This window comes from Choloepus didactylus, chromosome 15 (assembly GCF_015220235.1).
Source record: "Choloepus didactylus isolate mChoDid1 chromosome 15, mChoDid1.pri, whole genome shotgun sequence".
Taxonomy (NCBI): domain Eukaryota; kingdom Metazoa; phylum Chordata; class Mammalia; order Pilosa; family Megalonychidae; genus Choloepus; species Choloepus didactylus.
The window spans coordinates 38,421,333-38,447,581 of NC_051321.1; the positions used below are offsets into that span (position 1 = coordinate 38,421,333).

General features: G+C 43.5%; 1 protein-coding gene across 50 annotated transcripts in view; it reads left to right on the plus strand.

Annotated features, from left to right (window-relative positions):
* The window catches only part of SORBS1 (sorbin and SH3 domain containing 1), a 255,908-nt gene that overhangs the window by 150,671 nt on the left and 78,988 nt on the right, over positions 1-26,249 (plus strand). For 20 of the 50 annotated variants that reach the window (XM_037805198.1, XM_037805195.1, XM_037805201.1 and 17 more), the window contains 7 exons: positions 3,990-4,343; positions 7,822-7,966; positions 11,710-11,739; positions 16,764-16,933; positions 18,730-18,793; positions 20,640-20,714; positions 21,039-21,101. In XM_037805198.1, the coding sequence (XP_037661126.1) occupies positions 3,990-4,343; positions 7,822-7,966; positions 11,710-11,739; positions 16,764-16,933; positions 18,730-18,793; positions 20,640-20,714; positions 21,039-21,101 (901 nt within the window). The remainder of the gene's footprint in view (positions 1-3,989; positions 4,344-7,821; positions 7,967-11,709; positions 11,740-16,763; positions 16,934-18,729; positions 18,794-20,639; positions 20,715-21,038; positions 21,102-26,249) is intronic. The other 30 variants (XM_037805220.1, XM_037805219.1, XM_037805224.1 and 27 more) reach the window with 5 other exon arrangements.

Sequence of the window (26,249 nt, forward strand, 5' to 3'; positions counted from 1 at the left end):
TGAACATACCAGATTTTTTTTTGCTGGCCTGCCTTCTAAAAAGGTCAGTGGAATTCATTTAACAGCCAGATAGGTAGGAATTTGAACTGCCTCTGTGGTTCCTACAATGCTTTAAGAAAAAAGAGGGGTGGAGTGGGGAAAGTAGTTTCTTCCATGTAATGTCACTGGATCTATCTAAAGTCCCAGGACAGGAAGACCTCTGGCTCCAAGTACATTGTCAACACTCTGGGGAAGCATCCTCTAAACGGTCAAAGCTCTGGGAAAGCTTGAGGCCTGATGTAATACAGCCCTGGCCACCATATATGGCCACAGCCAAATTAAGTTAAACACTCATTGAAACTGATTGCTATCTTTGAACAAGAAGGAATCACATGTGGGACACTTGAGCTCCAAGTAAAAGTGAATGTGAGCCCAAATCAAAATAGTCCTTTACTTACATCCTTAGCAGCTGTTCTTGTTTGCTAATGCTGCCGTTATGCAAAATACCAGAAATGGACTGGCTTTTACAAAGGGGATTTAGTAAGTTACAAATTTACTGTTCTAAGGCCATAAAAGTGTCCAAACCAAGGCATCAGCAAGAGGATACCTTTGCTGAAGAAAGGCCGATGGCATCCAGAACACCTCTGTCAGCTGGGAAGGCACGTGGCTGCTGTCTGCTGATCCTTTGCTCCAGGGTTGCATCTCAAAATGGCTTTCTCCAAAGTGTCTGTGGGCTTGTCTCTCTCAGCTTCTCTGGAGCAAACTCTGGACCAGCATCTCAAAGCATCAGCAAGCATCTGGGCCTGTCTTAGCTCTCTTAAATATCCCAGTGAACTAATCAAACCTACCCTGAATGGGCAGGGTAAAATCTCCATGGAAATATTCAATCAAGAGGTCACACCCTAAGCAAAAAGATTAATCTGCCCCCACAAGATTGAATTAAAGAATATGGCTTTTTATGGGGGACATAATATATACAAACTGGCACAGCAGCTATTATCAACTTATCCCTCAATCCCTTTGGTCCATGATAATCCAAGTGTTTTGTTTCTAGAGAGTATCATTTAGTCTGTAAACATGCCCCAACTTAGGCTAGACCCTAAGTTGACTGAAACCAAGTAAATTCACCTAAAAGTTTTTGCTCGTGCTAATTGAAAAAGAGGAGCTGATCACTTTGTATTTTGGGTTCTTACATTTGGCCATATTGCACTGGAATTGTCTTGGGCACTCTGTAGAATTGATCGATACCAAGTTAACCTAGAATTATCCAAGTAGCTGTTTCTCCATTTGGATTCTTTGATTTTTGAAAACTGAATTTAAGGTTATTTACTGTCTCTGGGTTGATATTCTAAACCCAGTCTCAAACTTTTTCATTTTTCATTTAGCCACTCTTTCTAACATTCTTTTCCCCTGCCACCTGCACTCCACACAAAAAAAATAAAAACAAAGCCTAAAATGGAGCCATGCTCTCCCACGCTCCCCATTTTTTTGGTTACAACCCATTCACCAGATATTGACCAAGCTCTAATATATCTTACCTCTGCAGTTTCGAGGAAGGTTCACATTTTCTTCCAGTGCAGGGAGATCTTTAAAGATAAGGACCAGTGAAGAAAATCTAGGCTGTGAGTCCCAGTTGCGCACAGGCTGGCAGGTGACTCTTGGTGAAACGAAGATCAGTCATTCACCCCATTTCTTGGCCCTGTGCCCCATGAAGACTCAAGGAAGAACTGGGAGCTGTGCTGGCTGGGGGGAGGGGAAATAGACTGCAAAGTACACCTTTCTGGCTCTGCACATGTAGCCAGAGCTTTGGGCTTAAGCCCTGAGTTTGAGACTGGTCACTGCCCACCTAGGATTTCCTGTGCCCGTGGTGGAGTAGGGCCTGGAATTTGATAAAGCAGCACAACCTGTTAGGCCAATCAAACCAGGCAATCAGCCTTCATTGCCTGGTCCCCTTTTTTGTGCACATCAAATATGGGTGACTACATGCTTTTAATCTCATGCCTGTCTTCCTTCTTAAAATTGGTCCCATCAGGTTGTTTCCTCTGAGAAAAGAGCACATGTGGATTCTAAATCCTTACCATTCTCTTCTTTGTGAACATTATTTGTTATGCTTATGGAATCAATTGCTAAATCTAAATGATTCAATTAAGATCTGCTGCTGTGAACACAAATAAGGATGATTCTTGGAATTCTCCTTTTCCCAAGAGCAAAGAATGAAAGGCACTCAAAGGAGTTTCAATGAACTTAAACTTGTAAAGCCAAAGACTTTAAAAAAAATCTTTGAGGAAGAGATGTGGAAGGAAATGGGGTCTTTGGGGCTGCTTCTACTGACATTTTCAAAAGTACAGACCAACCGGGGAGTGGAGTCCAAGTTGACTTAGCCAATGGCCTCTCCTAGGCAGAACTCAGCTTCCCTTTGTGCAGGAGAGTCAGGCCTGCCTCTCCACAGGCAAGTGGGATTAAATCCTTGGCCCTCTTACTTTACCCAGAAGAGAAATACCAGAACCCTGAGGAGTTTAAACTGAAGATTTGTTTTTACATGTAAAATGTTGTTTTTTCTTAATATCACATTATGCTGCTGTTTCTAATGGTCGTCCTTCTTTCCATTTCTCCTCTTCTTTCTTACTTTTTCCCTCTGTTTGGTATCATGTCTTGAAAATAATACTAAAGGTTCTTTCTCCTCCACGTCCTCCTCTCCCTGAAGAGGGCTGCTTTGCATGGCAGCCCCCTGCCGTCCGCAGTACCTGCAAGGACTCCCTTTACCTGAGCTCACCCAAGCCTTACATCCCACCCAGCACCCCTGGCCAGCAGAGCCCCTCACGACCCCAGCCCCTCTCTCTCCCCCTGGCAGCCAGAGCAGCTCCCAGAGACACTGTGTGTCCTGGTCCCACGCTTCCCGATTCCACGTTCCCCAGTGCTTTATCCCAACCCCAGCACCTCAGTGTAGCCACCAGGACGGTTTATAGTGGGAATGTGAGCTCTAATCCACGTCATAAGGCAGTTGGGAATAAAAAGGTCAGCAGCTTATATGTACCTTGTTTATCCAATAACATTTGCCCAGCGGCATTGGAAAGCGCCTCTCGTGTTGCACGTGACCCCGCCAAAGGCACTGCCTGGGAAGCTGTGGGCACCCGGGCACCAGCCCCCTGCACTGTCTCCCACACAGCCGGCACAGGAAAACCACCCTTTTCTCCTCCTCCTGATGCTCCCAAGCTATATTCTGATGTCCACAAAGATGCCGGTAACTATGGTGAGGGTCCTTCTGTGGGGACTCGGCCGTCGTTCCCAGCTGCAGTGAGACCACCTGTGCTAGGCCCCCAGATTACCTCTGATCCCGAAAACTGGAAGAGAAAAGAACCTTCCCTTTTGCAGCCGTGCTACCCAGCCAAGGCAAGGAACTAGGAATGTTTGTGTGTCTTTCGTCTCTTTTTAAACTGATGCAAGTAGCTCATTTGTTTTCTGGGCTGTTCCGCCCTCCCTTTCCTTGGTAATATCGCTGCAGCTTCAATCCTGAATTCTTCTCTCTGAACAACTTAGCACAGTCCTCCCTCTGTCTCCTCTTTCTTTTCTGTAAATGTGTAAGTATTCCAAAGTGTTGCGTCCACAGACTAATACAAATATGGTGAGATACATAAGTGTTTATTTTTTGTAGCAAGGTGCCAAAGAAATCGTGTTTATTCCCGGTACAGTTTCAGGCTGTACAGTGGTTTTGTGGGGTTAAACCCAGCGTGCCTGCCTGTTCTGTTGTCTTCTGTCTTTTCTTTCTCATAAAGTGTTACAGGGATTCAAAAATAGATGGATGGAAAGTAAACTTGGATGGGGTTCCCTGTGTCCTAGAGTATCAGCCAGCCAGCTGGCTAGCCCCGACTGTGTCATGTACTCTGAGGAAAGGGCACCGATTAAATATTTCTCGGAGTGTATCATTGTGTGTCCACTCTGAACTGTTTAAATACGGAATTCCTTCTTTCCTGCAGCACTCCTTTACGTAACGCCCCCCTTATTTCCCACAGGATGCCACTTCCTCCAGCTCAGCCCAGCCTGAGGTAATAGTTGTCCCTCTCTACCTGGTTAACACTGACAGAGGGCAAGAAGGCACTGCCAGACCTCCAGCATCTCTGGGGCCACTTGGCCGCGTTCCCACATTCCCGGCGACCGCCTCTGCCGGCCCACCTCTGACCTTGCCGACTCTAGATGATTTCATTCCCCCTCATCTGCAGAGGCGGCCTCCCCACAGCCAGCCAGCCAGTGCTCCTGGCTCCTTTCCCCCCGTTAGCCAGACACCACCACCTCCGCTGGTCCCTCCAGGACCGGAGGACCTCCACAGAGTCTTGGAGCCTGACCTCACGGGAGCTGTCTCAAGTACCGTAAGCTTGCTGGAATTCCCTCCTTACGACTTTCCTGAATGTCTCCTCCCAGCAGTGAAAAACCCCTTTCTCACTGGAATACTAAGTGCTGAGGAAAGAGCGTTGGCTGCCGCTGTGCTTGTCTGATGACTGGAACCGTGTCTGCTTTCACTAGAGTGCATGTTCCCCCTGTGTGTCCCCTGGATCTCTTGTGGCTGTTCATGAATCTTTTAAGGACCTCTTCTCTGTCCTCCTTAGAATGTGCATCTTCCTGAACGACTTCCATTTTCCCTCAGAGAAAACAACATCTGTCGCCTTTCCTTTGGCTAGCTGTACTCTTCAGAGGCAAGGCAGATGTGAGGTAGAAAAGGGATGGGTCTCCTGAGTCATGGCTTCCAGGGTCCTTTGTGGTAAAACAGTAGGCCAGTGGTCATGGGAAGTTAAAGGGCCCTGACTCCTTGGGTCTCATCCTTTTGGGGACAAATCCCCATCATAGGTGGGAGAGCCCAAACTACTTTAGAGAAAAATCAAAGTACTCAGGTATATTTTTTCAGGATCTTGGGGAATTGAGAGACTCTGAGACATAAAATGTGAGTCATAAAATGGATTCATGGATCAACCCACAGGGTTGTGGAGTTTAGTGGGATCAAGTCTTTAAAAGTTCTAGTATGGTGCTTGGCACAGAGCAAGTGTCCAGTAAATGTTAGCTGCCATCGTTGAATGGAGTTTAGGGGGGGTATGTTGTTGAGGGCTTGCCTAGTAAATTGGGGGCCAAAGTCACTCAAAAGTAAGTAACTGGCTAGTTAACAATAAATCGTTGAGATCCTACCATATTCTAGTCCTTGGTGGGTAGGTACTGGGTGCTGTGGGTACAATCAGGAACGAGTCATGGCCCCTGCTCTCAGAGGTATTTGTTTATTTGTTTTTGATTTGGGAGTTATCTAATGGGCAAGGAAGCTCATTTAAATTGACTCTTGGCTTATACTGGGAGAGTTTCTGATTGAATGTGTCTGGGTAGCAAGCAGCCTGGGGGATTCTGATGCTAGGGATCTACAAACCGTGTTTTGAGGAATGGTGGTCTGGTGGGTTATGTAATTGGCTGATAGAACTAATTATTCACTGACATCCCTTTGAGTAAAGAGACTTGCCTATAAAACCAGGCCAAGTGGCTCATTAAGCTGAAGCTGGTCACCCAGAAAGTATGAAGGAAACTTTCTTTTGGCTTGTTAGAGAAATTACAGTGAGGCATCAGGTGCATCAAAGCTGGGAACAGCTACATCTTCGGCTAGGGCCTCTTCTCAAATCTCTAGATGCAGCACAATGCTGTTAGGTCAAGACTTGGCCAAATGCAGCCCAGGGGCTGAATTTCCTTTGAGTTTTGAGCTTTGTAGCTCAGCTTTATTGGAGAACAATGCTAGATTTTTCCCTGCTGCCCTGGCCTATACCAAGATCTCCCCCATCCCCAGCTCAACTTACAGGAGAATTTAGGAGCCTCCTTTTGTTTTGGAGAGTTGCAGGTATTCTACCCTTTGGCAAAGGATGTGTTTCTCTAGAGTAGCATGTAAAGTGAGTCTTATTTTTAATGCACTAGGATACAATTGTGAGTAGTTTACTGTGTAAGTAGTTACGTTGAGTAAGTTTTGTTGTGTTAGTTATCAATGCATAGGATGTAGGTTTTCATGTTGAGTTTGTTTGAGGTATACCATATAGTGAACGATGCAGGACAGTACCCTCAATTTCTCAAATCCAACTAATTAGCTTGGTATAGACTTCCCAGGAAGGCTTCACTCAGCCTGATAACTTCTGGTTTGGCCCAAGGTAACAGAGAAAGAGGTGAAAAAGGAAACTGCTTGGGCTCCTCCTCCATTGAATAAGAATTGTCAAGAAGAGAAGGAAGCCCAGTGGATAGTGTCTGATCCATGCTCTGCAGTTATTTGAGAATAAGGGGGAAGAATAAAATTCATGTTAATTGATTCGAGGTCTTTAGTCAACAGCTTTTGTGTGTGTGTGATGTTCAAGAAATAAGATACACACCACAGAGTAAAATTTATAAAATGCCTGTTTCTCACACAACCCATCCAGAATGCATTTATGCTTTAAAGACCCGTATGTCTGGTATTTTGTGTTTCTTGGGTGCATTTTGGCGGAGTTGTCACTGAAAATGTCATTAATCTTTATTATATCATTTGGAAAGTAGACTAAGGAAAGTGCAATGTTTTCCACTTTACAAATGAAGAGCTTGAGATGAGGCACTTTTGTACAAGATCATACTGTGCCTCTCAAGTCTTGGGAAAAGGCTTTATTCGCTAGACTAAGCTGCCCCTCATAACTAACAGGTGCTGCTGAATATGGAGCTTTCCAAGGAGATGGCCCTACCCAGCCAGCATTTATGAAGACCCTACTGTGTGTTGGGAACTGTCCTGGGTGCTGACACACATTCATCTCTTTTGATGGACACATATTCTCTTGTCCTGAAGCACATTTGCTGGTGGATGGTTCCTGCTTTGCCGAGCACCTGCTGTCTATAGGGCATTGTGCTAGATGCTGAGCGGAGCAGGAAGAAGGGGAGGCGTGGCCCTTGTCCTAGAGGTGCTACGGAGTAGTTGATCTCACATGGAGCCTAATAATTGCTTTGAGAGTAACAATCAAAATCTTGTTCTTAGAACCCTTTAAGAATGACATCCTGATCTTAGAGTCTCCAAATTCCAAAATAGGAACTACAAAATTTATTGGTATGATTGAGAAAAGTGTTTGAATATTCTTATTACATTTTGAGGTCTTATTTTCATTCATTTGTTTAAAAAACTAACATTGTTTTCATCATGCAGTTGAAATACATTAGTATTCATAATTTTATTGGTATTTCAGACACAGACCTCAGCTTTGTAAAGTCAGGAATTTCATAAATCAGGGACCATTGTCACTTCAATATTGGAGTGAAAAAATGTCACAGCAGAACAGGGTAATATCCGAATCTCAGAAGCAAACTTTAGTAGACTTGCTCAGTGATGCTGATGTTTAGAGTAGCTTTCCAAGAGTACTATTACCTAACTCTTCCCTGTCCTTACATTGATGTCTTCTTGCGCTTATATTGTCTCATGTTTCTCAACACAAGTGTACTAAACTCTCCTGATTTTTTCCTGTTTAAACCAGCTCTCATTCTTGGATTGCATTTGGAATTGCATGTGGTTTGCATGTTATTCTATTTTTATTTGAATTTGCTCTTTCAGTAACCGGATTGACCAGGTGAAAATAATGAATGGTATTGCTGAAACTTTCAGTAACATTCACCTTTCCTCTTTCCCTCCTTAACTAATACCGACAAACAGAATATGTATTCCAGATTGAACTTCTAACTGGAATTAATGATTGTATATCTTTCATTGATTACATTTCTTTTTATAACTAAGACCCTTGTATTTTAAACTCCTTCATCTTAAAAAGCATTACCTCTAAGTTCCAAGTGTTTATGTTAGTTACAATGTTGTTTTCTTTTCAGGGTTCAAGTCCTCTACTAAATGAAGTTCCTTCTTCCCGTGTTGGGACTGACTCCCAAACCCTCACACCAGTCATCAAACCATCATCTGCTTATCCCTCCACAACAATTGTGAATCCTACTATTGTCCTCTTGCAACATAATCGAGGTAAAGGAGTTTACCCCATCACCTCACCCTCTGATCACCAAAATCAATGTAGCTATTTCGTGACATCTATGGCAAGAATTCTGCCATTCCACAGAAATTTTCACAAATCCCTCCCTTTCCTGAGGCCATCTGCACCAATTTACCCACCCTCTTGACCCATGAAATAGATCACAGCAGGCTGACAGAGGCCCCCAGTTTGGGGTGATGTCAACTGTCTGAATAAATAAGCTGGGTGTTTGCCTTTATCTTCCAATGTAACACCAACAAAAAAAGGTGGGGTGGGGGAAGAGTCTGTGCCCATTAATTCCTTGACATGAGGATTTCTAATCAGAGGCTTTATTTGGAAAATCTAGGCACAATATACCTATTTTAATCAGTGTCATAAATGATTTAGTTCTTTGATACTGAATTTTCTAGAAAGCATACCTATGTCTTTTAAGTGCCAAAATTTAAAAAGGTAACATTTTGGATAGAAAATTTTCTAAAATATAAAACATGTTTTTCTACCTCTAAATCAGAGATTATTGAATTTTTCCTAAGTGACTCACTGGCCTTCACTGGGCTCTAGTTCAGTGTGCCCTCTGGGGACACCAAGTTCATGAGGCTTTTTGCTTCTACACTACATGGCTGCAGACAGCGCTGCTTTGAGTTTTTGTGTTTGTTTTCTATGGTTTCTCTGTTTCCTTCTGGTTAGCTCTTCCCCATCTCTGAAGAGGCACTGGAGTTAGGCTAGCAGAAGCGTTTTGAAGTAATACTAGTATGTGTTGACTCTTCTGCTTTAAAATTCCAGAGGATGGTTCTCAATCCCAAGTTTTCTTTTTCGAAATTCCACAGAATAAACTTTCCCTTCAAAAAAGCCTTTGCACATAAAATGTAAAGTTTTTAAGCTGCTTCCTAGTATCGAAAGGGTTTTTTTAGTCTGAATTTCAGAAAGCAGTGAGGATTTATTTTGTTCAGAGCTCAGTGCACCTACTTCATAGCTGTTTTACCTTCCTCTTCACTTCCCTTTCTGCATTAACTTGGATGAGAATGAGAGCAAAATCTATATTTAATTGTTTTCCAGATTAGAGTTTTCTGTTTCCTGCTTCTAATTTGAAAAGCAGATGAATGAAACATTTTCTCTTTCTCTCACTCAGAATCTTCCCACTTAAATCTTAGTCGTTTAGTAACTTTATTTTTTTTACTGTGTGGTCCCTTGTCACCTATGAATCTGTGTTCTTTAAAAGATTGAAAGGGTCTCCACCCCCAACTAAAATATGTAAGAGCCCTTTCTCTCCGCAGTGGCCTGCCCTTCCCGGCAGTAGCTTTTTCTGCCCAGAAATCATGTGTATAATGCAGGACAAAGTGAAATTTTGGTTCTCTATGAAGTTCTTTATGACTCATTCTTTTTTTTTTTTTAATTCAGTCAAACAGAAGCAAGTTAGTTCCCAGCAGGAGAGGCAGTTTCTTTTAAAAATGGAATTTATTCCCAAGGCAGCTTGGTCTTTGGGAAGTGCCAAGTCTAATGTCAGCTGCTTCTGCCAAGTTCCTCTGATGACACCTAGTGAGACATCTTCAGGCGCAGAAATGCCTGCAGTTGCTTTTTGTTTGTTCCTTGAACAAATGGAATCCTCTTGTTTACCCAGACAACCTTTGGTTCTCAAGAAGCCTTTCTCTTTTGCCCAGTTTTTGCCCTTGTGTAGCTTGAGACCCATCCTTCAGTGAAGGATACAAGTGATGGCATTGGAGTGTTTGGAATTAAACAGTAGCATCCTGTAAAGAGCAAACCATGTGTTCAATAAGAAGGAGGGGCGGGAAGATTCAAAGAGAATAGAAGGGCCTAGCCACCCAGCCTCATGTCACTAATCACAGATGGGGTTTAGGTCAAGTGTTTGTGGTTTTGCTTTGGAATCTACCCAACCTGGCAGCTCTGCTTTCCCTCAAAGAGAGAACCCCTAAAAACAATTTCTTAACTATTGCGAAGTCTCCTGAGGGATCTGATAACTCTGCTCCACTTCTGAAATTCTAGTTTTGTCATCCCAAAAATGGTTCCCCTCCTTTTTTTTTTTTATGCTTAGATTATCCCAGGGCACAGTGTAACAGTGATTCTGTCTATGCAAGCCCAGCTCCCCGCTACTGTAAAGGCTCTGTTGAGCCTCAGGGCACTGAGCTCTTGCCTGACACTGACAGTTGTGAACAACTAGCCTGATTTCCCTCTTTCCTGAGTTTTCGCACCACATGTGTTTGCAGGCAAATCACCTAGGATTGATCAATCTAGGAAGGGAGGATTCAAAACAGAAAACTCTCAAAACTGGGTGCCCTACCTCAGTCTTTAATGTGCAGGGAATTCTGGTGGGGGTGAGGTGGGGAGCAGGGAGGGAGCTTGTTAATTTGTAGATTCGGTTTTAGGAGGTCTGGGGTGGGGCCCAAGGTCTGCATTTTCAACAAGCTTTCAAGACATGGCAATGCAGCTGGTCCATGGGCTACATTCAGAGAACCGGGGGTTAATGATTCCCAGCTTCTGGGTTTTATGGACACGTGAAACAGTCTAGGGACCATGATTTGGGAACCATAGTTCTAATCGAGAACATTGATCAAACAGTGGAGGAAACTGAGGCTGAGATGTTAAGCAATTGGCCAGTGTCATCTTGCTGTTTCTGACAGAGCTGAGCCTTGCATCCCAGCTGAGCTTCTGGCGATCTAGCCATGGTGATCCTCATCCACATGCCAAGAAGATGGACAGGCCCCACTCTCAGCAGCTATGAGCTCTACGTGGCTGCTGTTTATTTCTTGCCCACACTGATTCTGGTGGAGGGTGGAGACACAACCAAGGGGGTTGTTCTGTAATGATGACAGAGCACCCCAGGGCTAGCAAGCATTTTATTTTTAGCTCTGTGGCTGTTTTATATTTGGCAGCTGTGGTAGGTAAAGGTCATTTCTGTCCATATCCCATAGCACGTCCACACGGGACTCTCCAAAGTAGATGGGCTCCTCTCCACCACGAGTGCCCAGGAGAGTGAACTACCAATAGAACAGTGAGTCTGTGGTGATTAGAGCTGGAAACAGCTGCTGGCCCAGGAGTTGTAAGGTCCAAGTTCTAGATGCAGCTCTGATTTTCGGCGTGATCTTGGGTAATCTGTGTCCCTTATCTGGGGCGCTTGGCCAATGCTGACTTTTTAGAATTTTCCTGGACTGTGGGCCAGCCGGATTGGTACGGTGGCTGACAGTATGAGCTCAAAGAAGTTCCGTAACTTTCCTGTGCCTTAGTTTTCTCATCTGCACAATAGGGACCTCAATTCTACTTGTCTTCTAGGGTTCTTTTGAAGATTGAAAGCATTAATATGCATAAAAGCTCTTAAAATAGTGTCAAGCACTTAGCACGCTCTCAGGAAATGGCAGCTACCATGGTTATAATTACAATTACATTTCCTTCAAAAGGTACCAAGACTGAGATCATATAAGGTCCTGCTCACTGGAACCCAGGGAAGGTGGGAGGATGATCAGATTGTCCTTAAGACAAGATAGACACAGCTAGAAAATAGTGGCAGTCCTCTGCATCCTGGCACGGATCTAGAAGATGGGCCACACCCAGTTAATGGGAGCCATGTCGGGGTCCCTGTAGTCAGCTGGGCTCTTCAGCATTTCAGCATCTAGGCCCGTGGGCAGTGAAGACACAGAGTTTGGGATCCTAATGAGTTATTCCATGTCTTACCATGTGCCATTGACATCTCACTTGTACTTTGTTTTTTTTCCTTTTGTCACAGAACAGCAAAAACGCCTCAGTAGCCTTTCAGGTAGGTGAGAAATGTTTATTTACATGTTAACTGCTGATTCTGTTAAAGCTGGCTTCTGGCCCACCACCTGATGTTTAGTCAGCACAGTCTTAAAATTGCTGCTCTGATATGTCGGGGACCTTGCTTGTTGCTGGATACAAGGACGATGAAAACATTACCGTGGTTCCTGCTTCCCAGGAGCTTGCGGGCTGGTGAGGGCAGACCAAACAGGTGAACCAAACTGAATAAACACATCCTTTGGAACTGTGTTGCGTGCCTGCATGGATAAGAACATGATGTTCTGAATAAAAACAACAGGGGTCATGCTTTAGACGGATAGTTTGTGGCAGGCCTGTCTGAAAAGGTCACCTTTCTATTCCTTCTGTCTTCTAGGATGTGACAAGTCAGGGGTTGGGAAATATGGGCAAGTTCTTTCCTTTTTAGGTGGCCAGCTCGGATGCCACTAGATGGCCCAGGGTGCTAGGCCCAGGTGAGAGCTTCAGACCAGCGGTGCCTGGAAGGGCTGAAACACTGCTTCTTGAACTTGATCAGCAGTAAGATCTCCTGGGGAACATGTCAAAACTCAGATTCCTGGGCCACATCCCCAGAAATTCAGATTTAATAGATATGATTGCGTATTTGCATTTCTTACCAGCTCCCAGGTGATGCTGATGCTGTCCTCTGTATGACCACACTTCAGGTAGCACATGTTTCATCAAAAGCAAACAATGCAGGGGGGTGACTGCAAATGTAATCAGATCTCAAGGCTCACTCCCTGCTAAAATGTGCACGGTTGGGACAGTGTTGGGGGGTGAGGAGGAAACAATCCTAAATGCTGAAATCACAAGGGAGCCCAAGAATGAGACTATTTAGCTGTCTCTTTGTGGCTTCCCATAGTCATTCTGTTTTGATTCTGGTTTTCCCCTTAGTGATTACTTCTGGCATAACCTCAAGCAGGTTATTTAGTGTTTCTGGGCTTTAGTTTCTTTATCTGTAAAACAGGGAAAGGGTAGTGGCTATCTCACGGGTTGTTAGGAAGATCAAATGAGACCTGGTGCCCACTATCTCGTGCTTTATGGACATGAGTTACTGTCATATCAGAAGCCTCCATTGAGTCACTCCCACCATCATTTTCTTGAGTGTCTACTATGTGTCAGGCCCAGTGCCGGGCTCTGGGGCTACATCAGGGAACTGTGCTGCCCTCAAGCCCCTTATCGTGTGGTGTGGTGGTTTGTAATCCTTCTTTGGTCATGAATTCCTTTGGAGAATCTAATGAAAGTAGTAGATTTGTTCTCCAGAAGTTGCACGTGCAAACATGCATACATTATTTCTGTGGATTTGCAGATACTCAGGGTTATGAACCCCTGATCTGGTGGATAATAAGAGTCACCATTTTCTGAGCGCCTGCTGCATGACTTCATCCCGCAGCCGTCCTGGTGATTTGTGGAGAGACGGGGTGGGGCGGGCATGGGGCTCTCACACCCTCTCAGCTTTATCAGGACTTGGCTGCGAGACCAGGACAGGCTGTGGTTGAGCTCAAGGTGCCCTTTGCTGCCCCTCCTCGAGCTGCCACACTCAGTCTACTTCATTCCCTTGCCCCAGCCCAAATTGCTGAGAACAGGATAGTTCTGAAAAGGAGGTTCCAGGGTGCTCCTTCCTGCCTTTGGAATTTTTGTTTGTTTGATGTAAGAATTTATGATATGGAAAGATTTATTCTGAGAAATATCTTAATTATAAACTGGCTTTATATTACTTTTTTATTTTTTTTAACAAATTCAGCTTGATTTTTCTATGCCAAGCAGTTCTCAACATATTAGTTCACAAAACTTTTGATAAAAAGGAACAAAGTTTCTGTCACCCAGAGAAAACTTTTGGCATTAAAATCAAAAGACACTGTCTCATGGGAATTTATTGGCTCACAATTTCAGAGGCTAGATGGCTTGTTTCCTCCTAGGGGCAGTAGTGCTCTGGCTGGCTGGCAATCCTTAGGTTCCTTGGCTTTCCTGTCGCTCTCATTTCTCTTCCGGGTTCCATTGACCTCCAGCTTCTGATTCCTCCCTGTGTATTTCTCTTTGTGTTTGAATTTCTTCTGTTTATAAAGGAATGCAGTAATCTGGATTAAGGCCCAACCTCATTCAGTGGGGCCACACCTAAACTAAAATAACATATTCAAGAGATCCTATTTACAGTGGGCTCACACCTCCAGGTATGCAGATCATGCCTTTGGGATTTTGAAAGGAACAATGGAATAGATGAGAAAGGCATCTGACCATGAGATAGGAGACCCAGCGCCTGGTCCAGGCTCTACTCCCTTAAGGTTGTTTGTCCCTGGGTTAGTGACTTTACCTCTCTGAGCCACAGTTTTCTCGTTTGGGAGATGAGAATGATAATCCTTGCCCCTGCCTAGGAGAGGTATTGTAAGGCTCATATGTGACAGGAGGAGGAAGCATGTGTTGCAGACTGTAAATTGCTGTTTCAACGTGGGGCTGCCAGGCTGAAGCCAGGTTCTCGGCTCTAAAATAAGCCTAATGCTTTCTTGCTCCTTGGGTGTTGGGACAGATCTAACAGTGATGTTTGGGAGAGTGGGGCATAAAGTAAGTGCTCACTGAATGTTAGTTTTTGTTGAAAAACAAAAAACACCATTACATGCAGAAGCTCCGGAAGGAGACAGGGCTGGCTGGGTTGGCATTCTGCGTTCTCTGAGCCTTGGAGTAAGGCTTTCCCTAGCACATTTGCAGTGAGGGACTTGGAGGGGTCACCAACAGCCTTCATCTTTTTCACAGATTTTCTCTGAACCCCTGCTGACTTGCTGCTCAGTGAGATTCATCCAAGAATGAGACCTACCTGATGTGTGGCCTCATGAAGCTCAGCGTCTCCCTGGGTAGATAGACAAGAACACAAGATAAGGGTTAGGACAGAACAGCTGGTCCAGGGTTAGAGGGGCACCGTTCCTTCCCTCAAAGAGGAGGAAGACTTGCTGTAATCCTCAATCACACAGCTTTGGGGCTGAAGAAAAGGGAGGCTTTCCTGATTCCCCCAAACACAGGGGCCCTGACGGAGGTAGTCAGCATTGCCATTTATTTAGTGGTCCTTCCAGGACCTTCATTTTTTAAAGCATAGCATAAAACTGGAAGGAATTGCCCCAGGATGTTATATTAGGGATGAATATTTGCCTGTTGAGAAATAACAGCAAGCTTTCATTGTAACACAGTTGTCAAAGGGTCTTCCTGTCACCTGCATGGTGCAATTAAATGTCACTTAGGTTTTCACTATATAAGTAATACTTTTTCTTCAAGGGCTGCAGTTCTACCCTCTGTATATTGAAATCCACTGAATCACAAGTCACATGGTCACAAGCTTCTGAAGTAAAATATTTCAGGGCAATTTTTTTTTTTTTTTTAATAGATCAGGACTCAGGCAGCTTTGGAGCAAATCCAAGGATTGTCAGCCTGAGTTTTGCAGTTAAGTGATTGTTGTTAGAACCACCTACCCTAAATTAAAAAAAGAAAAATTACTCTGCATCTGGAATCTCTGAGAATGGCATGTCTGTGATCTTTCTCTTCTTAAGAGATGCTACCATAGGTAAAGGAGTGTGAGCGCCTCTGAGCACCCAGGTGAGACAGCTTGAAATCAGCCTCACCTGCTTCCTTTTGAGCACATTGGAGATGCCATTGGGGCAGGAGGAGAACGCTCAGCTGAATCACATTAAGAGCGGACTCTAGTACCTCGATATCCCCCTACTCTTCCAGACTTCCTGCTGAATCCTTGGCTTCATGTGGAATTTGCTGTGAGCATGAGAACTCATGCAATAAAGCCCATCTGGTTTTCACATCTTTTAAAGCTTATGACGATGATGGTCAGGACCAGGTTTTCTGAAGCCCTCACTAAGCTAATTCTCACTAATAGGATATTTAAAAATCGCTCTGTGGGCACAGGATGAGCCCTCGTTTCAGAAGTTAGTGTCAGCACTGGGCAGAGTCAGCCCATGGAGCAGGCGATGCCATGAAACTGCCTTGCAGAGTTCCCCCTTTTTATAGAGAAGGGGCGTTCTCATTGACTGAGCACCTGCTCTCTTCCAGACCAGGACTTTTTTTAAGGACTTTTGTAGGTCTTCACTTTTTAATGGAGGCAAGTAAAGTTCAGAGAGATTAACTCAGGTGCCTAAGGTGACACAGTTACTAAGTGTCAGTGGCATTCAAATCCAGATGACCTGTGGCGCATTGCTCTTTCCACATCATGCTGTATTTCTTGTACTCCTTCCGGAAATGCTGTCTACTACAGTCTTAGAGAATAGTGCTTCTCAAATACTAATGTGCACAGGAATCACCTGGGGCTTTTGTTAACATGTAGCATCTGATCCGGTAGCTCTGGGTAGGGTCTGTGATTCTGCATTTCTGGGTGCTCCTGATGCTGTGGGTTTAGGGACTACACTTAAATTAAGAAACCTATAGAATATAAACCTTTCTGGTCCTTAAAAACTCAGTAATCCAAGAAAAAATGAATCTCCTTTCCTCCAAATCCAAAATTATGTCTTTATCACACCCTTCCTTTCCTATCCTGCTTGGCAAGTTATGTCAAGATTTAATATCCAAACTATGTCTCTCCACAGCTGGTTATTGAAGGCTGTAAAGAGAAAGCAGTGGCCAAGTAAATTCGCATGAGTTAAATAAAACCTTCAGGTCTGGGGGTGCCTTGCTCAGCATCCTTGAGGTCAGGGTTTGGCAAACTTCTTTAAGGGGCCAGGTACTAAATATTTTAGGTTTTGCAAGCCATACAGTTTGTGTCACAGCTGCTTGACTCTGCTGTTGTAGCTCAAAAACAGCCATAAATAATACATAAAGGAATTGCTGTGGGTGTGTTCCAATAAAACTTTATTTACAAGAACAGGTGGCCAGCCCATGGGCTGTATTTGCTGACCCCTGCTGTAGGTGAAAGCAGTTCCAATTGAAAATTGAAAACCATTTCCCCTAGCTGACCTGTTTGGGAATTTTTTGCTTTGGGAGGGACCAGAAGAGCTTCAGCTAACAATTGCTCTTCATTTCCAGACCCTGTCTCAGAAAGAAGAGTAGAAGAGCAGGACTCAACCCGAACCAAGGAAAAACCCACCTCACCTGTCAGGGCTACTGAAAACAAAGCAAAGGATGACGGACAGGTGGTGAAGAGCACACAGGACCTGAGTGATGTTTCCATGGATGAAGTGGGCATCCCACTCCGGGTATGAGCGTGGACCTCAAAGTTGTTCTTAGGCTTTGTCCTAAGCCAGTGACAAGTGCACACCCCTGAGTGCACATGAACCTCATCTGTGGGTTACATGGGCCTCGGGGGCAGGGTCCCTGCTATGTCAACTCTCCAAGTGCATCGATGGCTGCAGAGCCCCCAGAAGCTGCCCTCCAGCATCCCGAGCCCATCTTGGTCCTGGGCTCAGGGTAGAGAAGTTTTTTCCAAAATGTATTGGGTGTTTAGTCCTGAAGATGAAAGGGTTTTGTGGCTCAGTGAATAGGGGGGAAAGGCAAGTGGAACAGAGTCAGAGAGGTTTCTCTGCAGCAGAACTTCTGAGAGGCTTTGGGCTTGTAAGTGTTCTAGGGGAGAATGTGGTAGGCAGTGCTTCCCAGTTATTGCTTTATTGTTATGTGGGGCATCGTTGGTAATTTGTGGTCCAGGGTTATTTACAGAACCTGGGGAGGGTGAGAGGCCCAGGGACCCTGTTTATGGGTTCAGGAAGAAGTTCCTTCTTGGTGGGAGACACCCTGTTCTCTAGACCGAGTAAAAGCACAGAATAGATCCAGCCTGCCGAGGCTTCCAGAACAGCGGGTCTTATGGCGGCCCTCCCCAGCTCTCCCCCAGTGTACCAGGCTGATGAATCCTCCTACAGACCCTAAGGAATTCCAGGGAAGCCCGACTTTTGAAACTGGATTAGGGTGAATTCCAACCCTCTCCACTTGCCCACCAGCAAGTATATTCCTCTGTGATTTCTGTTTAGATAAATGGACTGTTTTGGGTATCCCTTTGGAGGAGGTGCGTCACCTGATAGAAGCAGCAGTGAACTAAGCCTCCAAAGAGCTGTTTTCTGGTCCTGGATAATAATATAGAAAGAGAATTATTACTAAGAGTAATGGTAGTTACTGCTTGTTGAGCGATTTTCTCTTTTAAACATCACTCACTCTGCAAGGTGGATACTAGTATCATTCCCATGTTATATATGAGGAAGCAGGGAATCAGGGATTCTGTTACTTGCCCAAGATTGCACAGCTCATAGGTGACAGGATGGTCTGGCCAACTCTCAAAGCCATGTCAGTAATTATCATGTTAGGTGGCTTTCCCATTCACCTTCTCACCAGCTCTGTGACCTTGGGCTACTCACTTTGGTTTTGCCTATGTCATTTCCTCACCTGTAAAGTGGGAGTGAAAATATCTGGTCTGATCACTTAGCCATCTCCTTCCTTGTTTTATTTTTATCTTAAAAAAAAAAAAAAAAGAAGTTTTGCAGTTAGAGTGAAAAATCTATGGCATTGGATGCTATAATGGGTATGTCTTAATGTATGCATTCTAAATCTGGCCTTGTGCAAGGTGACTTAGATGAACTTCTGCAGAATAACCTGAAAGTGGCAGGGTATGGCCTATCAAGCAAATTCAGTCTCATATTCTAGGAGCATTTACTTCAGTTTAGTGTAATCCATATAGAGAGAGATTCTCTCTAAAAATGAAATTTAAAAATTATATGATAATGGACACATTTCAAGTGGGTCCTTGTCTACTTTCTTTAAAATCTGCATCCTTTTGGCCAAGTATCACTTTGCAGATTCAGGTGTGAATCTCTTGGTCTGTCTGTCCATTCTCAAGAGTTTTTGCATTTTTTCAAAGATAAAGCAGATCGCAAAGATTTATAGAGGTCCATGGCTGAGTTTTGACTTAAGATGTTGTCACTTTCCTGTTTGGTTTTGTAAATATGGAAGTTCTCAAACTTGCCAAGATTTTCATTTTATTTTACTATTTGCCTTTGTTTTTATCCAGAACACTGAAAGATCAAAAGACTGGTACAAGAATATGTTTAAACAGATCCACAAACTAAACCGAGGTACTGATTTTCATTTATAGAAGCTGTGCTGTACTGGGTGCCCCTATGCAGACTGTTGTGATGAGGGCTTAAGACTCACTTTGCTAGGTGCTGGAAGATGGGTCCTGGGTGGACCTCATCAGGTACTGGCTTGCCTGAGCCCAGCTGTGCCCCTTCCCAGCAAAGGCGGGAGGAAGCACTTGTACACCTGCCTCAGACTTGGAATTTGAGGGCAACTCGCAAGTCTTTCCTCCCAAACGTTGTAGAATGCCAGCAGGGCCAAGCCTGAGCACTCTGCCTGTGTCCCTGCCTAGGGACGGACACAAGCAGCTCCAACTCCCACCTGCTTCCCGCTTCAGGTGCACCACCATGTGTCAGCCCATGACTGCCTTGTGGACAGAGTGAGTTGAGGAAGTGCTGAGCAGGTTGTTAAGAATGCTGTATTCTTACCTAGGTTAATCTTCCAAGCACTCATGTAACCTTGGGCCAACCATATGTTTCTGTTTATCCTGCCTCCCTTCCTCCAAGGGATGCTGCAGGGTCCAAATGAGAGCAAATTGTGCCTTGTAAAGTAGACCACATGGTGCACCTTTAAACAGCGTTAATATGAAAAATAATCTTCCCCAGCTGGGAGCCAGCACTTGGCAGGTAGCCCTGAGAGTCAGTTACAAGCTGACACGCTGGAGCCCGCTCAAGCTGGAAGAGAAGTGCTTCCCAGTCAGGGGGCTGCTGGCTGTCAGCAGGTGACCCAGCATGTAGGGAGAACCCCAGGCCAATGCTCGGGCAGTTCCCAGCCCCACCGGCTTGCATCGCCTCCCATGCTGATAGGCAGGCATGTAGCTGCATGGTGGGAGGATACTACTCCTCCCACAGGCCAAGCATCTTTTCCTTCCCTGTGGCCAAATCCAGTCTGGCTGCCTGGCACAGACGACACATGAAGGCAAAGAAAAAGCATTCGGGTCACTGTTCCACCTATGCCACAATGTCTAATTTCTCAGATTAGCTGTGGATTCCAGCTAACACTTAATTAGCTCCTGCAGTATTTGGAATGAACCTGGGTGTGCCCCTCTTCAAACTCTTTCTGAATATCGAGATGCTCAGTGTTTAGCATTTCTGAGTCAAGAGGAAATCCCTTGTTTTTGGGTGAATGAGCTGAGTCACTGTGGCCATGCTAAATGCTGGGTGTCTGATCAGATGGTGTCAGTTCCACTGGTTACTTCTAAAAGCTACTGTCCATTTCTTAGAACAGTCCATGTCTCTCTCACCTTTAGGCCCAGTTTTGACAGCTCAGATGCTGAGACACAGGTACATACGTGCAAAATATGTAATTTAGCCCCCAGGCAGCTGTGGTCTTCTTGTACATTATAGTTATTACATCAACCTAAATTACAGCTTTGAAACGAAACTGCCTGCCCTGATATTTGGCCAAGGTATTTTAAAAGTTAAGAATCCACTTGTTTGTCTTGATTCTAATGTCCACAACACAAACTTTGATTTCAAAAAAAAATCATTTTATGATAGTGTTTTCATTACATACTATTTACTAGCATACTTACTGTTTCTTGCCTTATATAAAAAGTGAAAACTTGCAACCTTGTACTAAATGCTCTTACCCATTACAGCCTGTATACACTTTTTGTCCAAGAAAGAGAAATTATATTGTCTCTTTAGATGTGTCTCAGTAATTCAGGCAAAAGGACTGGATTTTTTAAAGCAGTTTGATTTTTTTTTTTTTTTTCATATTGCTAGTGATGCTTACTGTGTTCCAGAATTGAAGGAGCCAAAATTGCCTGTGGATTCCTATTCGTTCATTCTCTCCATTTGTATCTTCCTCTATTCTCTCTCCCAAACCTGCTCCTCTGCCTAGACACTCCTGAAGAAAACCCTTATTTCCCTACGTACAAATTCCCTGAACTTCCTGAAATCCAGCAAATTTCTGAAGGTACCATAAACTTAGACAGTATATCTGTTGTCCTAGATTTAAATTAATTCTTATAGTTCCATCATAGAAATAAGATTTTGGCTTTTAGATTTTATTTTTATAGTTGTTTTTGGTTGGTGAAAATTTTATTTCACTCATTTGCATGATGTGCTGTATTAAAATAACTAAGTCCTTTCTAATTCATTAATCTGTTTTTAAGTGTGATGCCTGTGTGCTTTAACAACACTAAAATAGGTAATCTTTTAAAAGAGTCAATTGGGGATTTGTCAGTTCCTCCACTTCATGGTGGATAGTTTCAAAATCCACTGCTTTTCTCTGCCACAGAGGACAATCCTTACACTCCTACCTACCAGTTTCCTGCATCTACTCCTAGTCCTAAATCTGAAGGTAATTAAAGGAAAATTGTGTGCCTCTCTTTGTACTGGTGCTTCGTTTTTTTTTTTCCCCTTGTTGTTTTCCCTGGTTGCTAAGGGCTGTCTATCAATCATTTGCTTCCCTCCAACCTTATGTTTTTGCTGTGTTGTCGTTCTCCTTCCCAGCTCTGTAACCGGAGTCTATACAGGTAGTATTTTAATCCTGTCCCCTTAGGGTTTCATGCTTAATAGGGTATCTAATGTAACTTAGTTTAATGCTTTGAACATTTGGGACTCTTGGAAAAACTGCCCCTAGTTAGCTCCCAGGGCTTGTATTTGGTGAGGTTGCATGGTGTTGGCAGTTAGGCAGTGACTCGGGAAAGTGGAGTCATTATGGCTGCTGGGCAGAAGGAGGTAGACCTGCTAGTTTCCAACAACATAAAAATCACCAGCGTCCTATATGTGCAACAAACTCACCACTGGGCCCCTCTGGTCATGGGCCCTCAAGGTGTATCTCCTTGGTAGGAGATTTCCAAAAGAGATAGCCAGGTATAATATTCAGTTATGGTGGGAGATGATATCTCTTGAAAGTAAAGTTTTTGGCAAGCTGGAAAACATTTTATAAAAGATCTGCCTAGGAAATTGGCCCTGGTGGAGCACACAGCCACCTTTGTATCTAAGAGATATTCTTTTCTGGGGCAGAAAGTCTAAGTTTAAAAGAAGTATGCTAAAATGGTGCCACAGAAGGTTCTACAAGATGAGTGAAGAGCAATATCCTGAGACTTATCTTAGTCCCAGGTATTATCTGATCATTGGGTCAGTGGCCCAGAAAAGGGGGAGTGGGTGGTATACATAGGAGGAAATTTTGTTAAATGTTATTCTAGGATGAGGTGTTGAGGGCTTTGAACTTCAGAAGATCATTCAAGCAGTTTTGAGAACTCTCTGGGTGCCATACACTGTCCTTGGCACTGAGGATATTGCCATGAACAAGACACAGCTCCTGTCCTCAAAGAGGAATTTGATAAGGTCACTCTGGTGAATTACGTCCAGTGTGCTGGCAATTATAGGAGCATGTGTCCAAAAGGCCACAGAAAGCATCGCTGGCACATCGTAGGCCCTTGGTAAATACCTGGAGGATGTCAATGAGTGAAGGGTTTGGACCATGGCAAAAGGGATGAAGCCCAGAGCCATCAGCTCACTGGTCCTCTCTCTAAACCTGCACAGCCATTCTCATCATTGATAAAGTCATCCATTCAATCATTCCACTTACTCTTACTGATCGCTTAATAACATGTATGAGATAAAATGCTGGGATACATTACAGTTTTAGTTAAAATGCTACATTTCAGTTCTGGTCTCCCCAAACTGAGCAAGGTTTAGTTCAATCTAAGGGATAGTCGAGTGTCCTGTTATGTGCCAGATTAGTGGTTTCCATCTATTTCATTCCTAGGGCCTATTCTGAAAGAAAAGAAGTTTACTAAACACACATGAACTTAAAAAACAAACATCTAATCATTAACATTGATCAATGACCTGTTCAGTGCCAACCAGAGCTTTTGTTTGGTGTGAGATAACTTAGTCTTTCTATCTTAGAGTGCTGAGTCTATCCAGAAGCACTGCTGAAGACATAACTATAGCTGAGTTGGGGACACAGAATTTTTCCAGGGCAATTTTGGTTAAATGCAATTTTTGATTTGGACTTTTTTTGGACTTGAGAGCCCAACCCACTCATAAAACAGGGCTCCCCCCTAGGGGAAATGACAAGGACAGATATCTCTGATAGACATCATGCTGGAAGGCATGGTACTCTCATAGATGTGGGGAGAGGGAGGCCCACCTGGAGAAGTTCCGGTGGAGAACAGCGACTCCCATTGGACTGGAAGACTGCTCTAGCTTGTCCTGGGCAGTATCAACTGCTTACACATTCAGCTTGACCGTTGGTCTGAAGTGAGGGTTTCACAGCCTCACTCCCAAGCTTCCATGCCATCAGCCACCACACCTAGCAACCCGGGCTAACATTGCCATTTGCCTTTTAGAACACATCGTCAGACATAAGGGAATTGGAGTTATTTTGCCTAGAAACAAAAACTGCAAGGGGTGACTTAATGTTTCACATAAAATTTAGAAGCAGATCCCACTATTATTTTATTTTTGAAGACCAAAAGCAAATAGGCTTAATGGTGAAGGAAAAAGTTAGATTGGACATCAACAATTCATAGTAACAAAGAGTTACTAGTAAGTACCCTAGGGTGGATTCCATCTCTCACACTCACCCCTGCCTTGTTGACAGAGCCAGACACAGATCATTGACTTATTTAATTAGATGAAGCCTTTTTACGTGAAACATTTGACTAGATCATTTTTTTTTCCATTTTTTTTATTGAGATTGTTCACAATACCATACAATTATCCAAAGATCCAAAGTGTACAATCACTTGCCCATGGTACCATCATACAGCTGTGCATCCATCACCACAGTTAGTATTTTTTTTTCAATTTTTGGAACATTTTTCATTACTCCAGAAAGAAATAAAGACACGCAAAAAAAGGAAACTCAAATCCTCCCATACCCCTAACCACCCCCCCTCCATTATTAATTCATAGTATTGGTATAGTACATTTGTTACTGTTCATGAAAGACTTAAAATACTACTAACTGTAGTATATAGTTTGCAATAGGTATGTATTTTTTTCCTATATGTCCCTCTATTATTAACTTCCAGTTACAGTGTCATACATTTGTTCTGTTCATGAGAGAGATTTCTAATATTTGTACAGTAATCATGGACATTGTCCACCACAAGATTCACTGTTTTATAGATTCCCATCTTTTAACCTCCAATTTTCCTTCTGGTGACATACGTGACTCTGAGCTTACCCTTTCTACCACATTCATGCACCATTCGGCACTGTTAGTGATTCTCACAATGTGCCAGCGTCACCTCTGTCCATTTCCAAATGTTTAAGTTCACCCTACCTGAACATTCTGCTCATAATAGGCAACCACTCCCCATTCTTTAGCCTCATTCTATATCCTGATAACTTACATTTCATGTCTATGAGTTTACGTATTATAATTAGTTCATATCAGTGAGACCCTGCAATATTTGTCTTTATGTGTCTGACTTATTTCAGTCAATACAGTGCCCTCAGGGTTTCTTCATCCCATTTTTTTTAAGACGGTTTTGCTCACGCACCATACATTCCGTCCTAAGTAAACAATTGATGGTTCCCTATATAGTCACATATTCATGTTTACACTACCTTTGCCACTATCTGTAAAAGGACATCTCCATTTCTTCCACAAAGGAGGAGGAAGAGTCAAAGAAGGTAGAGAGACAGGAGAAAAAGAAAAGAAGAAAGAGAGGGAAAAAAGAAAAAACAAACACGACAGCTAGAAAGCAACAAAAGGAAAGATAGCATTAAACTAAAGTAGAGTAAAGAGTCAGACAACATCACCAATGCCAAGAGTCCCATACTCTTCCCCTATGTCCCCCCCCCCCCCCGCCATGGGCATTTAGCTTTGGTATATTGCCTATGTTATATTAAAGGAAGCATAATACACTGTTTCTGTTAACTATAGTCTCTAGTTTGCATTGATTATATTTTTCCCCCAATCCCACCCCATTTTTAACACTTTGCGATGTTGACATCCATTTGTTCTACCTCCTGTAAAAACATATTTGAACCTTTTATCACAATCGTTGCGCACCCTAGGTTTCCGTGAGTTATAAAGTCCCAGTCTTTATCTTTCCTCCTTCCTTCTGGTGTCCCACATGCTCCTAACCTTCCTCTTTCAACCATACCTGCAGTCATCTTTGTTTGGTGTGCTTACATTGCTATGCTACTATCTCCCAAAATTGTGTTCCAAACCTCTTAGTCCTGTCTTTTCATTTCTGTCTGTAGTGCTCCCTTTAGTGTTTCCTGTAGAGCAGGTATCTTGTTCACAAACTCTGTCATTATCTGTTTGTCAGAAACTATTTTAAGCTCTCCCTCATATTTGAAGGATAGTTGTGCCAGATATAGGATTCTTAGTTGGTGGTTTTTAAGTATCTTAAATGTATCACCCCACTTCCTTCTTGCCTCCATGGTTTCTTTTGAGAAATCCGCATGTAGTCTTATCAAGCTTCCTTGGATGTGATGGATTGCTTTTCTCTGGCTGCTTTCAGGATTCTCTTTTTATCTTTGATGTTTGATAATTTGATTATTAAGTGTTTGGCATAGGCCTATTTGGATCTGTTCTGTTTGGGGTATGCTGTGCTTCTTGGATTCATAATTTTATGTCTTTCATAAGAGATGGAAAATTTTCATTGATTATTTCCTCTATTGTTGCTTCTGCCCCTTTCCCCTTCTCTTCTTCTTCTGGGATACCAGTGACACGTACATTCCTGCATTTCATTTTGTCCTTAAGTTCCTGGAGACATTGCTCATATTTTTCCGTTCTTTTCTCTAACTGTTCTTCTGTGTGTAGGTTTTCCGGTGCCTTGTTCTCCAGTTCCTGAGTGTTTTCCTCTGCCTCTTGAGATCTGCTGTTGTATGTCTAAATTGTGTCTTTCATTTCTTATGTGGTGCCTTTCATTTCCATAGATCCTGCCATTTATTTTTTCGAACTTTCGATTTCTACCTTATGTACACCCAGTATTTTCATTATACACTTCATCTCTTTTGCCATATCTTCCTAAATTTTCTGAATTGATTCAGCCCTAGTTGTTTAAATTCCTGTATCTCAGTTGAAGTGTAAGTTTGTTCCTTTGACTGGGCCATAACTTCACCCATCCTGGTGTAGGTATTAGTTTTCTGTTGTCTAGGCCTCTGGCCTCCTTGGTTACCCCAATCAGGTTTTCCTAGACCAGAATGGGCTCATGTCTTGGAAGGAGGCAATAGTTTCAGGTCTCCCTGAGGGTGTCTTAGAAGATTGATGCACCCTGTGAGGCCTCCAGTCACTGTGCTTTTCTGCCCAGCAGGTGGTGCCTGTCAGCCTGTAGCTCCAGACTGCTGGTATAGGGAAGTGTGGCCCGTGGCTGTTTCCCCCAGGCTCTGGGGTCTGGCTGTGAATGGAAGGCAGATAGTAGAGCTTGGCACTGCCTCTTTCCTCTTAGGGAAGATATACCCCCTGGGGAGAGGTCATTTGCATTTGAATTGTCTCTGACTCTGCTATCTCCACCTGTGTCTGGGTCTGAGC